Source organism: Callionymus lyra, chromosome 16 (assembly GCF_982586985.1).
Source record: "Callionymus lyra chromosome 16, fCalLyr1.hap1.1, whole genome shotgun sequence".
Classification (NCBI taxonomy): Eukaryota; Metazoa; Chordata; class Actinopteri; order Syngnathiformes; family Callionymidae; genus Callionymus; species Callionymus lyra.
Genome location: NC_141833.1, coordinates 10,624,996 through 10,640,230, shown reverse-complemented (window position 1 = coordinate 10,640,230; position 15,235 = coordinate 10,624,996). Strand labels below are relative to the sequence as shown.

Sequence of the window (15,235 nt, the reverse complement as noted above, 5' to 3'; positions counted from 1 at the left end):
GTCCGTGACACATGTAGTTAGACTGTCAATATCCTCCTTGTGGGACTCACTGAAAATGCTCCAGTCCGTGGTCTCAAAGCAGACCTTCAGAGCTTCCTCAGCTTCATCAGACCACTTCTTGACCGAGCGAGTCACTGCTAGTTGCCTGCTCACAAGTGGCTTGTAAACAGGTAGGAGATGGACCAGACAGTGGTCAGCTCGTCCCAAAGGAGGAAGGGGGGATGATAAATAAGCGTCTTTAGTGTTCGCATAAAAAAGGTCGAGTGTGTTATTGTCCCTGGTGGCACAAGTGACGTACTGCTTGAATTTGGGCAGACAGGAAGAAAGAGATGCGTGATTAAAATCACCGGAGATGATAAAGAGGGCCTGAGGGCTCTGAGTCTGTAACCCGTTCACCACTCCAGTGATGACGTCACATGCTGCCTCCGCGCTCGCCGACGGTGGGATGTACACAAGCACCGCGACAACATGTGAAAACTCCCGTGGCAAGTAGAAGGGTCTCAGACTCAGCGCCAAAAGTTAAATGTCAGGAGAGCAGTGTTGATCCTTTAGAGTGACGTGCCTGGGAAGGCACCACTTCTCATTAACGAACACCGCCAGTCCTCCGCCCTTTCTCTTCCCGCTCATCTCCGTCCGGTCCGCGCGCAATAAACAGAATCCATCCAGCGCAGCAATCGCGTCCGTGTGGTTCTGGTTCAGCCACGTCTCCGTAAGCATCAGCATGCTGCACCGTCGATATTGCGGGTCGAACCTGGTCGCCGCCGCGAGTTCGTCCATCTTGTTTGGAAGAGATCTCACGTTGCCCATGACGACGGACGGGAGCGCCGGTCGATAAGCTCTCCTCAGCTCCCGGCGTTTAACTCCGGCGCGGCATCCCTGTCTCCTCTTCATAATATCCCGGGGGATGATGGGTCGCTCCTCCGGCCGCACCGCAGAGAAACGCAGTGCCAGCAGCTGCATTTTTTACCGATTTTTGGACGCGTGTACCACCTCAAATTGGTTCGAGGTCGGTAAGCTTAATCGGGGGTAGAATCACACTGTCGACATTAAACATTTCAAGTGTGCTTCATAGTTTTAGATTTACAGTAGCCAAATGACAACACCGACACGTCACGTTACCGTGGCAACGAAGAGTTGGGCGAAACGTCAAATGTTACCCGGGCCGTCTGAATCCGACGTTGGGGAGTTCTCTGTATATGATTGGGTGACTCAGGACGGCAAAAACCAACGTTTTTGTCCCCCTCTATACCGTCACCCTGAACAACATTAATGCAACATCCTTTTGTATATTAACATAGAGAACAACACTGACAAACTGTCGTTCTGCATATTTTTATTTTTATTATCTGACATAATTTCACATAATAAATCACATATTATATTGAACAACAAATACATTTTTCGAAATGTGTTATTCTTCAATTCTGTTAAAGTGGAGTATTATCCTGTACACATTCAAAAATTATGTTTTAATAAATTAATACAAATTCTGTCATGTTTTTTTTTGTTTTACATTTTATTGGATCTTTATACACATCAAATCAAAATAACATCACATCAAACACCATAAATGTATTGAAATGGTAATTAAAACAATCTAAGTCACTTAAATATCTACAAAGGTATAATCATATCAGTAGAAGAAATAAAACATCAAAATGTTTTGTTTTTTTTGTTGCAGCCATAAGATCGACGGTGTTAATAGTATTTTTGCTTTTTTAAATGTGATACTCTATACAAGTGTAGAGTTTAATGTAATTATTTATTTTTTGAAAATAGTTGTTTAAGAACTCTAACTGAGCCTGTGTCTCTCTTGCTGGTGCTACATTAAATTACTGACCAGCAAAGTCACCCTTTGACAACACCAACCAACCTTCAACCAGCTCCACCACATACACTTAGACCTTGAATAATAGTAAGTAAGTAAGTACGTAATTCTTATTTGTATAGCGCTTTTCTAGACCAGGGTCACAAAGCGCTTAAACAATCAAAACAACATTCAATAAAGTATATATTTTAAAGGTCAAGATAAAACTGATAACACAACAGGAGTTCCAGAAAATCAAGGAAAAGCCTGAACAAATAGAAACATCTTAAGATGTTTCTTAAAGGAGTCAGTAGACTCCATCAAGCGCAAAGAGAGAGGAAGATTGTTCCAAAGCTTAGGAGCAACAGCCTGAAAAGATTTCTCTCCTCTGGTCCTGAACCGTGTGCGAGGAACCATAAGTAGATTCTGATCCACAGACTTCAGAGCCTGAGCTGGGGTGTAAGGCTGGATCAGATCAGTGATGTGAGGAGGAGCCTGACCATCAATAGCTCTGAAAGTAAGAACCAGAATTTTAAAGTTGATCCTAAAAGAAACTGGAAGCCAGTGAAGAGTTTTAAGGATCGGAGAAATGTGAGTTCTTCTACTAGAGCGGGTTAGAATTCTCGCTGCAGAGTTTTGTATTAACTGCAGGCGAGACAGCTCCTTCTTGTAAGACATGAAAACAAACTGTTACAATAGTCCAGACGAGAAGGAACAAACGCCTGGATTACAAGATCCAGATCATGTTCCGACAACATTTTACTAACTTTAGAGATTTTTCTCAGTTGAAGGAAACAGTTTCTGATCAGTTTTCTGCAGTGTTGAACAAGAGACATGTCTTTATCAAACAACTCCCAGGTTTCTCAGGCTCAGTTTGACAGATTAATGTTATTAATCTAAATGTCACCCCACACACTACCAGGTTCACCCGTGCCTAAAACCGACAATGCATGGTCGAGGTCTGCTCAGGATCTTTACACATGAGTGGAAACGTTATCTCCATTTTCTTGGTTGTTAATCACTTGCTCCTTGCTGTTGGTGCAAACTTGATCCCTCAGCCAAGAGCCTACGTGGGCTAAAGCAATGTGGCCATTGTAAAAGTTCCAAAACAGGAGTCCACAGACAGAACAAACCGCCAGCAGCAACCCAATCTGCAGAGACAGGAGAGCGTAATCGTATTGTTGAGGTTGGGTCTCTTCTGTCTTTTCTTCAATGGTGACATTGTACTGGGCAACTGTGGTTTTGTATTCAGCATCTTTGGAGCTCATCACAGACAGACAGCGGTAGTGACCAGTGTCAGACTTTGAGACCTTCAGGATGAGCAGTCCATCTTGTTGCTCCAGACGATGAGGTGAAGAGATCAGTGGGGAGTTATCTTTCTCCCACCTCATCGTTGCCAGCTTTGATTCCAGAGAGCATAGAAGCTTTACATTTCCAGGAGCAGTAAGAGATTTATTCTCAGTTTGAGGTTCTATGAAAGACACAGGTCAACATTTTAGCTGTTCTTATATTCATTATGTTGGAGGCGACTTTTGTCAGGGGTGTGATTCACTCACCAGTCTTTGGACACAGAGAAGCATTGCCTTCTTTCACACTCTGGAGCAGTTCTCTGAAGAAAAATATAATTATGTTTTAATATGTTTTTATCTCAAAATAACCATGATGTGTACTGTGATCCACCCTGAACACTGCACCTCATATTTTAGAACAGATACTCACCCCTGTGAATCAGAAAGAGCTGAACATTTGCCAGCAGCGTGGTCCCAGCCACAGTAAGGGTCTCTGGCAAGAACACAGTCCATGCAAGACAAAGATCTTCCACAGGAGGACAGGGACATCTGTGCTACTCCAGAGTCTGAGCCTGCGTAGATCTGACGCTGCACATCAGAAAAAAAGACTCATGTCAGGGATTCAATTCAACATGATGCTCAACACTTTGTCATAAAATTACCGTGACATTGGAGAACTTGAGAATCTTGATGGGCTCTGAGGTCTTAAAGACTTGAACTTCCTCTATGATGAAAATCTCACCACCATAGTTCACAGCTTTCAGGATGGTTCCTTTATCTTTCATGTCAGAAAACAAACAGTTGTTTTTATGTTTGACATTAATTAAATACTTATTACCATATTTTAACAGATTTTCATGATTTGTTTTATATTTGCACATTATTTTTTTCTAATCAAGAGACAATGACAAATACACACTTGTGCCGATGAACATCACATGATGTTTGTCTCCATCTGTGGTCTGAACCTGGTCAATGATGATGTTTCTGAATTCTCCTCCTCCTTTCAACATCAACGCTTTTCCTCCCAGTGGCTCAATGGCCTCCTTAATTATTATGGGAAGATCAAGTCTATCTTCAACTATGAATTTATGAGGTCTTCTACTATCATTGATTCCAGCCTTCCGTGCTGCATTATCTATGCACTGCAAGAAGATGAGCAGAAGCAGGATTTCATACGATGTATGGAATATATTTCAAACAAATTTTAAAATAGCAAACCTACTGAGCCAGGTCGAGGAACTGGTAATGGATCTTTGTTGGGCATCCATCCATCAGAATACCTTATCATGAATGTTCCTTCTGAAAACACTCTGCTGATGTCTGTCACACTGTAGACACACACTGCTGAGCAACTGCATAGAAAGAATGTGTAACGATGGATAAACTTTGAGAAGCAACAGTATTAAAACTTGGATGAAAGATACACACGTCTGTGATGTGAAGACAGCAAAGAACAAACATGACTTCCAGTCTTGTTGGGGGTCACACCAGCGGAATGTGTCCTGGATCATGGAAGTTCCTTTGCAACCTGGAACTGGACATTCTAGTCTGGCTTTAACAAATGATGTCCACTTGTTTAGAAGATCAAAAAGACCTCCATGGTCTCCCTAAAAAACACCAACATTACTTTAATGTAAACACAAGGAAGAAACAACATAAAGATCTATTAATAAAGACATCCAATTTTTTTTGTTTTCACCTTGCAGACTCGAGCTACTCGGCTAACATGCATAGTTTTATAGTCATACTCCACAGCTTTCTCACTGAAGAACAAGTAGATCTTGTCATCATCTCCAGTGTCACTGTTTTCACTCTCAGGCATCATCTCCATTGAAACAAATGTCGGATCTGTCATGGATAGATGAATGTGATGAAGATCTGAAACACTGATGTTTGATCTCATTTACCAAAGAAGCTTGTCTGGGATGTTTTGATTGCAGATCCTTTTGAGAAAACCTCTCCAACAGCTGAGTACACATCGTCTCCTTTAAATAAAAAAAATGTTTTAGTGCAGAAAAAGATTCATCACATACTTTAACATTATAAATCTGACCGATCATGAGGGAGGCAGAGCTGTCAGAAGGATCATGTGGACAAACTGATACTTCATTATTTCCCTCGAGAGTCAAGTTTCCATCCATGTATGACTGCAAACACATCAATAAAGGTAATCTAATATGAGTCCTCAAAAATGTTCACATAAAATGACTATTTGATAAATGATGATGAAAATGTTTTGTTGTTTTGCAAAAACATCTTTCATGAACACATCATTATATAAACATACAGTTCTCACCATGTAATCACTCTGTGGTTTTAAAGCATTGGTTCCACACACTAACATCCGGCCGTCCTGTTTTTTCAGCAGGGTTTTAATTTGGTTCCTGCATTCAGTCTGTTGGTTCATAAAATCACCCAAAGATTAAGTTCTGGATTACACATATGAAAACACACATCTTAACTTACAGCTGCATCAATTGCTTTATTTTCACACATCAAAGCCTGTTTTGGTGTCACGTCCCATTTCACCTGAAAGATTACATCACGTGAAATGTTAAAGAGCACAGAGGCAGAATGAACAAAGTATAGTAGTTTTCTTACTGAGTCATTTTTCTTTGTGATGTCATTGAGGTCAAGGGCGTACACCGTCCCACTGGCACCCACCATCAGCAGGCCCAGGTCCTCCCTCAGCAGCATGGTGGAGTAGTCCAACACTCCCTTCTCTTGAAACGTGTTATTATTGTCACCTTGGTAGAAGATAAATGATGAATAAACTACTGGAATAATGTATCATTAATGAAGAATAAACTGGGTAGGTAGGTAGAACTTTATTGATCCTTCAACAAAGGTCTTCAACAGGTCTCCTTCGGGAAATTGTTTTTTTCCAATTAGCCACAGCAAATATAGCAATTTTTCATTAAAATAAATCAAAATAAAATAAGAACAGGAACAAAGAGAAATAAAGAGAAAGAACAAGTTCATACAATCTTAAGTCTAAAGATAAAGAACATAGATCAAAGAAAATAACAAAGACAAAGGATACAAGGACTAACATAGAATACAAAGACTAACATAGAAGAAACTACTGGACTAACGTATCATTAATGATGAATAAACTACTGGACTAATGTATCATTAATGATGAATAAACTACTGGACTAATGTATCATTAATGATGAATAAACTACTGGACTAATGTATCATTAATGATGAATAAACTACTGGACTAATGTATCATTAATGATGAATGAACTAATGGACTATTGTACCAAGAACAACGTCTTAAGTGTTACTTACTGTCATAAGGCACAGATCTGCGAGGGACAGGGTCCAGTACTGAGGCCAGGGCCGACAGCAGGGGCAGAAAGTACAGCAGTAGATTCATTCTTGCTTCTCAGAATTGTCAGGTTTCTTTAAGGTTGTGTACCAGATAATGCCGGATGTAGCTATATTTATAATCTAACTGTGTAGAAATGAAAGGCATTAAAGGCTGATTCTTTTAAGTATGACAAATAAAGTCTCACAATAGTGACTGTGTTATGTAGTGAAAATGACTTTGTTCCTATGTGATAATTTAACTTAGCAAGAAGCTAAGTGGAATTCATGAAGCAGAAATTATACTAAAGTTAGCAATGTTGACATATTAATATTTTTGGGGCGACTTAAATATATATTAACACTTATAATCAACAAGTGTCTAGAATGTATTATTAATATTTACTCTTCTATGAGGATCTTTGTTTTTTCATGACTTGTTTTCTCTCTGTACCAATAGTATAAATTGGGGGCCTGAAAACCCACAACCGTGGAGCCAGATGTGGCTGTAAAACATTTTAATAAACACTTCTACAAACTAATACATATGATAACAGCAAAACACTTAAGTAAGATTTTTGTAAAGGTTTGTGTTTGTGTTAAGTGATCTGTTTTTCTGCTTGATAAATATTGAAGTATTCACATTGAATACAAACAGAAGAATTCCACGGCTATGTTACAAAATATGTATTTATTCTGTACATGACCATCTCATTCTGGCCTCTGTGACCTTATGTTTACTATGTTTGTCACTTTAACACACAGAACCATTTGAACCATCTATCAGAAGATGATGGTCTGCCTTGTGATGCTGCTTGTGGTGAAGATGTGTTCATCATCTGCACCTAAATGATCTTGGAACCAAATATACCAAAACAATTTCACCTCTGCTCTCTGTAAAGAAGCAACTTATTTTCAGATTGAATAATTAAAACACAAACATCCTACGCATCATATGTCACTGCCACAAAAAAAGATAACTTCAGAGAAAGCGCTTTTAATAATATCTTAGATTGAAGTAACATTTTTTGAACAAAAAATAAATTGTTTTTTGTTGTTTTCTTTTGACATTTTATTGAATCTTTATACACATCAGGAAAAAAAAGAATCAAATAATTAACAATGAATTCTTCAAAAATAATTAAAACAATCTTGGTCATATCATCTTAAATATCTACGAATACATAATCACATCAGTAGAAGAAATAAAACATCAAAATGTAGCTGTCATAAGATGGACAGTGTAAATAGTATTGGAACTACTTTAAATGTAATACAAGTGTAGAGTGTAATGAAATCGTGTTTTTTTTTGGTTTAAATCTTTCTCTCTGTGGTTCATGCAAAAGCCCATGACTTGTATATAATGATTAATAAAAGTATTTTCGTATGAACTGAACTGCGTCTCTATAACCTGTGAGTGAGCCTACCTTATATGAATGATTTCTAAAAGTATCAAATATCTGAGCTGAAATTTGCCAAACGAATATGACCAGACTTAAAAACAGTCACGTGACTCCTCTGGCTCTAAGATTTCCCTTGATTGTTCGCACCTGTGTGATGCGCTTGATTAGTAACACCTGTCGCGAGTGTATAAAGCTGGAGGTGAGTTCAGGAGCTCGTGAACAGTCGCGCTAACAGGTGATTTAAATTATATTTTAATTGCATTACACTCGAGTTAATTTTCAGGGGTTGGCACAATGCATACATTTCTAAATGTATTTTTCAGTGCAAATGATTAAACTCTTGAAGCTTAATATTGGAAGTTTGTCTCTTTTGTGCTTTTCAGATGACTTGTTGAACCTGAAGAGCTCGAGGTGTTTGCAGTGGGTGAGTAAAATGCTACTCCGAGTAGTATCTGATCCTGTCGTCAATCTCTGAAGCGTCTAACCGTGAGTACCTTTTCCATTAATACTCGAGCCCCAGCAGCTGCAGCCCCTATCCCGCCGAGCTACAACTCAAAGCTCGAGCACCTACCTCCGCCATCAGGCCCCATGTCTCTCATGCCCATAGATGAAGATGCCACCTCGGCTCTCTGGAGCTTGATTGTTTGCAACTGTGATCAGTTTGATGGTGATGCATGAGCTCAAAGAGCTGCAGATGTTTTCAGCGGATGAGGAACGTTCTGGTCCAGTCGTCCAACAATCTCTGAAGCGTCTAACCGTGAGTACCTTTTCTTTTCCTATCGCGGTGCAGGGCAGTGACAGGCACATACACCACACACACTAAAAGTTATTAAACGGGCAAAATGGATAATAAACGGGCTTTAAAAGGACTAAATATTTACGTCTTTTTGGACTAGTTTTATTTTCCATCTGAAATTTCCAATTTGAGGAGGAAGACTTGAAGGCCCAGCGGATCTTCGACCAACAGGTTAGACTTTCTTCTCCACTTTTTTGACAAGTGCTACTTTGACAAATTAAGCTACATCTGCTAAAGTGTCAAGTATATGAATTAAACTTATATTTGAATTGAGCTAAAACATTCAACAGACATTCATTTTAAAATTGCTATCAAGTTCCAAGAATGTTACAACATTGTTCTTTACTTCAGGTGGAAGATGTTGGGGCTGCTGGACTTCTTGACAATGGCGCAGGTTCTAAGAAGACGGCGATGAAGATGCAACGTTAAAGTGTGATGTTTGACCAATGTAAAAATTGTTATCACTCATGTCTGTACTGGTTATGTATGATTAGCTAATGTTGACAGGCTAATGAGAATTAATTATTTATTGTATGTATATACATTATATTGACATGCTAAGGCTAATGTTAGCATAATTGACCAGCAAATCTGATGCTTGCATTACTTTTATTCAGAAGATGCTAATGCTAAAACATTAACTGCAGGTGAGGTGACTCCTGTGCCGTGGAGAAGCAGCTAAAGTTATAGTACCTGCCAACATTAACTTGACCTTTTTTTTTTTCTTTCCAGCGGTCTGCTAATGCTAACGTTGATTTCCTCAGCAGGTGATGGTGACTGCTGTGCCAAGGATGAATAGCTAATGTTGACATGCTAAAGCTAATTGACAATGAATTGTCTATATATTGACATGCTAAGGCTAATGTTATACATGATCACAAATGTTGGCATTCTTGCGCTGCAGACCTGATGCTAACTTGACTTTTATTCAGAAAGTGCTAATGCTAAGACTTTCACTGCTGTGCCAAGGAGGTGCAGCTAAAGTTATAATAATCGCCATCATTGCCTCAAAGATGATGACACTAACTTAACCTTTTTTCTTTCCAGCGGGTGCTAATGCTAATATTGATTTCCTCAGCAGGTGACTGACTGCTGTGCCAAGGATGAATAGCTAATGTTGACATGCTAAAGCTAATTGACAATGAATTGTCTATATATTGACATGCTAAGGCTAATGTTATACATGATCACAAATGTTGGCATTCTTGCGCTGCAGACCTGATGCTAACTTGACTTTTATTCAGAAAGTGCTAATGCTAAGACTTTCACTGCTGTGCCAAGGAGGTGCAGCTAAAGTTATAATAATCGCCATCATTGCCTCAAAGATGATGACACTAACTTGACCTTTTTTCTTTCCAGCGGGTGCTAATGCTAATATTGATTTCCTCAGCAGGTGACTGACTGCTGTGCCAAGGATGACTAGCTAATGTTGACATGCTAAAGCTAATTGACAATGAATTGTCTATATATTGACATGCTAAGGCTTATTTTATACATGATCACAAATGTTGGCATGCTTGAGCGGCAGACCTGATGCTAACTTGACTTATTTAGAAGATGCTAATGCTAAGAATTTCACTGCAGGTGAAGTAACTGCTGTGCCGAGTAGGAGCAGCTAAAGTTATAATACCCGCCATCATTGCCTCAAAGATGATGACACTAACTTGAACTTTTTTCTTTCCAGCGGCTGCTAATGCTAACATTGATTTCCTCAGCAGGTGACGGTGACTGCTGTGCCAAGGATGAATGGCTAATGTTGACATGCTAAAGCTAATTGACAATGAATTGTCTATATATTGACATGCTAAGGCTAATTTTATGCATGATTGAGCTGCAGACCTGATGCTAACTTGACTTTTATTCAGAAAATGCTAATGCTAAGACTTTCACTGCAGTGCCAAGGAGGAGCAGCTAAAGTTATAATACCCGCCATCATTGCCTCAAAGATGATGACACTAACTTAACCTTTTTTCTTTCCAGCGGCTGCTAATGCTAACATTGATTTCCTCAGCAGGTGATGGAGACTGCTGTGCCAAGGATGAATAGCTAATGTTGACATGCTAAAGCTAATTTACAATGAATTGTCTATATATTGACATGCTAAGGCTAATTTTATGCATGATTGAGCTGCAGACCTGATGCTAACTTGACTTTTATTCAGAAAATGCTAATGCTAAGACTTTCAATACAGTGCCAAGGAGGAGCAGCTAAAGTTATAATACCCGCCATCATTGCCTCAAAGATGATGACACTAACTTAACCTTTTTTCTTTCCAGCGGGTGCTAATGCTAATATTGATTTCCTCAGCAGGTGATGGTGACTGCTTTGCCAAGGATGAATAGCTAATGTTGACATGCTAAAGCTAATTGACAATGAATTGTCTATATATTGACATGCTAAGGCTAATGTTGTACATGATCACAAATTTTAGCATGCTTGAGCTGTAGACCTGATGCTAACTTGACTTTTATTCAGAAAATGCTAATGCTAAGACTTTCACTGCAGTGCCAAGGAGGAGCAGCTAAAGTTATAATACCTGCCATCATTGCCCCAAAGATGATGACACTAACTTAACCTTTTTTCTTTCCAGCGGGTGCTAATGCTAATATTGATTTCCTCAGCAGGTGACGGTGACTGCTTTGCCAAGGATGAATAGCTTATGTTGACATGCTATAGCTAATTGACAATGAATTGTCTATATATTGACATGTAAATGTTATACATGATCACAAATGTTGGCATTCTTGAGCGGCAGACCAGATGCTAACTTGACTTATTTAGAAGATGCTAATGCTAAGAATTTCACTGCAGGTGAAGTAACTGCTGTGCCGAAGAGCAGCTAAAGTTATAATACCCGCCAACATGAACTCAAAGATAATGATGCTAACCTGACCTTTTTTCTTTCCAGCGGGTGCTAATGCTAACATTGATTCTCAGCAGGTGATGGTGACTGCTGTGCCAAGGATGAATAGCTAATGTTGACATGAATTTTCTATATATTGACATGCTAAGGCTAATTTTATACATGATCACAAATGTTGGCATGCTTGAGCCGCAGACCTGATGCTAACTTGACTTATTTAGAAGATGCTAATGCTAAGAATTTCACTGCAGGTGAAGTAACTGCCGTGCCGAGGAGCAGCTAAAGTTATAATACCCGCCATCATTGCCTCAAAGATGATGACACTAACTTGACCTTTTTTCTTTCCAGCGGGTGCTAATGTTAACATTGATTTCCTCAGCAGGTGATGGTGACTGCTGTGCCAAGGATGAATAGCTAATGTTGACATGCTAAAGCTAATTGACAATGAATTGTCTATATATTGACATGCTAAGGCTAATTTTATGCATGATTGAGCTGCAGACCTGATGCTAACTTGACTTTTATTCAGAAAATGCTAATGCTAAGACTTTCAATACAGTGCCAAGGAGGAGCAGCTAAAGTTATAATACCCGCCATCATTGCCTCAAAGATGATGACACCTACTTAACCTTTTTTCTTTCCAGCGGCTGCTAATGCTAATATTGATTTCCTCAGCAGGTGACGGTGACTGCTGTGCCAAGGATGAATAGCTAATGTTGACATGCTAAAGCTAATTGACAATGAATTGTCTATATATTGACATGCTAAGGCTAATGTTGTACATGATCACAAATTTTAGCATGCTTGAGCTGTAGACCTGATGCTAACTTGACTTTTATTCAGAAAATGCTAATGCTAAGACTTTCACTGCAGGTGAAATAACTGCTGTGCCGAGGAGGAGCAGCTAAAGTTATAATACCCGCCATCATTGCCTCAAAGATGATGACACTAACTTAACCTTTTTTCTTTCCAGCGGGTGCTAATGCTAATATTGATTTCCTCAGCAGGTGACGGTGACTGCTTTGCCAAGGATGAATAGCTTATGTTGACATGCTATAGCTAATTGACAATGAATTGTCTATATATTGACATGCTAATGTTATACATGATCACAAATGTTGGCATTCTTGACCTGCAGACCTGATGCTAACTTGACTTTTATTCAATAGATGCTAAAACTTTCACTGCTGTGTTAAGGATGAGTAGCCAATGTTGAAATGCTAACACTAATTGTTAGACTTGACTGTATATACATTGACATGCTAAGGATAATGTTGTAAAAGATTGTGCTTTTGCATGATTAACCTGCAGATATTATGCTAATTTGATAGTGCTCATATTTGTAAATGATAAACTCCAACCCTCTGTAGGTGCTACCTCTAACTTTGCCCTCCGCTGGTGATTGAAATGTACTATGAGAAGGTCGGTAGCTTTCTTTAAAAAGCTAATGCTTATAATTATTTTTGTGATTATATATCTTGGCTAACATGAACTCTTTTCAACAGGTGCTAATGTTAACTTTGACCTGATTTACAGCAGATTGATGCTTTTTATGCTAAGGAGAGTTACTTGACTTGTAAAGCTAATGCTAATAATGAATATTGTATATATTGGCTAATGCGTACTCTTTTTTTATTTTAAGCAGGTGCTAATGCTGACCTTCTCTGAGGCAGATTTCTGCATACGTGAGTTACTTAAAACTTCTTTTTTTTGTAAATCTATTGGCCATCTTTTGTTTTGATTTTTTTCCAGCAGGTTTTACTGCTAACTCTGACTTTCTCCATAGCGGATTGATGCTAAGGTGAGAAATTCAATTTACAAGAAAATGCTTAAGTTCTTTCTCATTCCAAATATGTGATTAATGGTTGAATATCCTGATGCTAACGGTTCATCCACAGGTGCTAACATGTATTTTCCAGCGAGTGTTGGTGAGTAGTTAAATTTGACATGCGTGCTGCATGTCATGTGACCAGGAGTACCTGACGAGGGTGCATATTAACATATTACGGGTGTTTCGATGGTTGATCATGCCAACCTTCTTATCCACCAAGGTTTGAACTTGAACACAAGGGTTCAAAAAGGTTTTCTTTTAAATTCAAAAGAACAAAAGTTTACTTTTACATCCAGAATGGTTGAAAATGTTTTTTCATCCAGCAAAGGTTTGAAATAGATTTCTATTCACAAGGGTTCATTAACAATGGTTGTGTTTTCTACACAAAGGTTCTCTTTTGAAATGCAAAGGTCCAAAAATCTTTACTTTTTATATGCAGAATGGTTGGAAATGTTTGGTTTTATCCAGCAAAGGTATGAAATGGTTTTCTATTCACAAGGGTTCATTAACAATGGTTTGAAATGTTTTATACATAAAGGTTCGCTTTTGATATTCAAGGGTCTAAAAAAATCTTTACTTTTACATTCAGAATGGTTTAAAATGTTTCATAAACATTTGAGGTGTTCACACTTGATCTACAAAAGTTTGAAACGCTTGGGTTTTTTCTCCATGGTTTGACAAATTTGATATTCAATGGTTCATTTTTATGTATAAGGTGTTTGTTTAATAGTTTGCTATATCAATGGTTATAAATGTGTGGGGTTTTGTTTTTTCATCAAAGGTTTCAAATGGTTTGAAAATTGTACTTTATATAGATGGTCTGAAAAGGTTCGAACTGTTGACAAAGGGTTTATTCTTTATCCAAATTTTTATGCACAAGGTGTGTAAATGTTTATATTTTAATGTAACCATACTTTTTTTTTCCTCTTTCCTCAGTTTTTTTTTTTTAAACTTAAGTGTTTACCCTTACCTTAGTGGTTTGTACTTGGATATTCAAAGGTTAAGCTCTATGTACAAGGTGTTTGAGTATAAAAGTGTTAAATTCTGTTTTTCTGAAAGTATTTACATGATGTGTTTAAACTATTTTAAATGTTTATACTTTTATCTGCTATTAACTCTTTGTGCTCCAACAGGCAAAACCAGCGGATGACTGTCATGTGACCAGAACCTGAGGCCTTCATCGTGGCTGGCTTGAAAGGCATCCAGATCACCTTTTTCAGTTTTCCCACTTGTTGAAATAAAAGAAAATCAAACTTTTTACCGACTCATCTTAATTGACTACTTTGGTCTTATGGGATTTTACTTAAAAATGTAGTTTTGTTTGTAAGGCAAAGGGGAAAACAAGTATGTGAGTCCCCTGTACAGTTACTGGAAACTACTCTTTGTTTATAAACTGGGAGCGTTCTAAATCAACCAGTTTTGCAGGACCACCTCTTACTATGATCGACGCAAACGACTGTGGAACTCGGTTCATGTTTTCCTTTAATCTTAAACTGACTTGGGTCTTATTTTGATTTTAACCAGTAAAGGGTATAGACATGATTAATTATTTTTCTTTCATAAAATCAATGCTGAGATTATTTAAACTTGTATTTTGAATGTAACTCATGCGTTGCAGGATTTCCTAGATCGTGTACTGACAGTTACGATTGAACATTTGTTGACATGATTCCTCCGATCAAATTAAATGTTTGATGCAGGAAGGGAAATACAAGCACTTGTCAGTAATGTTTTTACTGATCTATGAAAAATCGAATCAAGACTGACATTTTTGTTTGTTAAGTTACGTTTCCTGGATATAATCAGTTATAACGCATGACCAGGATGGTTAAAATCTGATTTCATTATGAATGTAAAGTATGTAAATGAATTGTCATGGTGTATTATATGCCTTATAAAAAAGTTTTATTTTCAGAACCTCTAAGTTC

The 15,235-nt window shown here is 38.2% G+C and overlaps 1 protein-coding gene and 1 long non-coding RNA gene across 2 annotated transcripts; one reads left to right on the top strand and one right to left on the bottom strand.

The window, feature by feature from the left end:
* Nucleotides 1-2,584: 2,584 nt before the first annotated feature.
* Nucleotides 2,585-6,511, bottom strand: LOC148063622 (semaphorin-4E-like). The gene is made up of 14 exons (XM_087811999.1): nt 6,397-6,511; nt 5,701-5,846; nt 5,566-5,628; nt 5,396-5,494; nt 5,153-5,246; nt 5,007-5,084; nt 4,799-4,947; nt 4,528-4,706; nt 4,322-4,451; nt 4,016-4,241; nt 3,759-3,874; nt 3,527-3,684; nt 3,364-3,416; nt 2,585-3,278 (listed from the first exon to the last, which is right to left on the bottom strand). The coding sequence occupies exons 1-14, from the start codon at nt 6,482-6,484 to the stop codon at nt 2,782-2,784; spliced, it is 2,076 nt and encodes a 691-aa protein (XP_087668125.1). The 5' UTR covers nt 6,485-6,511; the 3' UTR covers nt 2,585-2,781.
* A 6,028-nt stretch (nt 6,512-12,539) lies between these two features.
* Nucleotides 12,540-14,527, top strand: LOC148063621 (uncharacterized). Its single transcript, XR_015713588.1, has 4 exons — nt 12,540-12,898; nt 13,122-13,161; nt 13,232-13,277; nt 14,441-14,527. It is a non-coding gene; the product is annotated as an uncharacterized LOC148063621 (long non-coding RNA).
* Nucleotides 14,528-15,235: the final 708 nt, after the last annotated feature.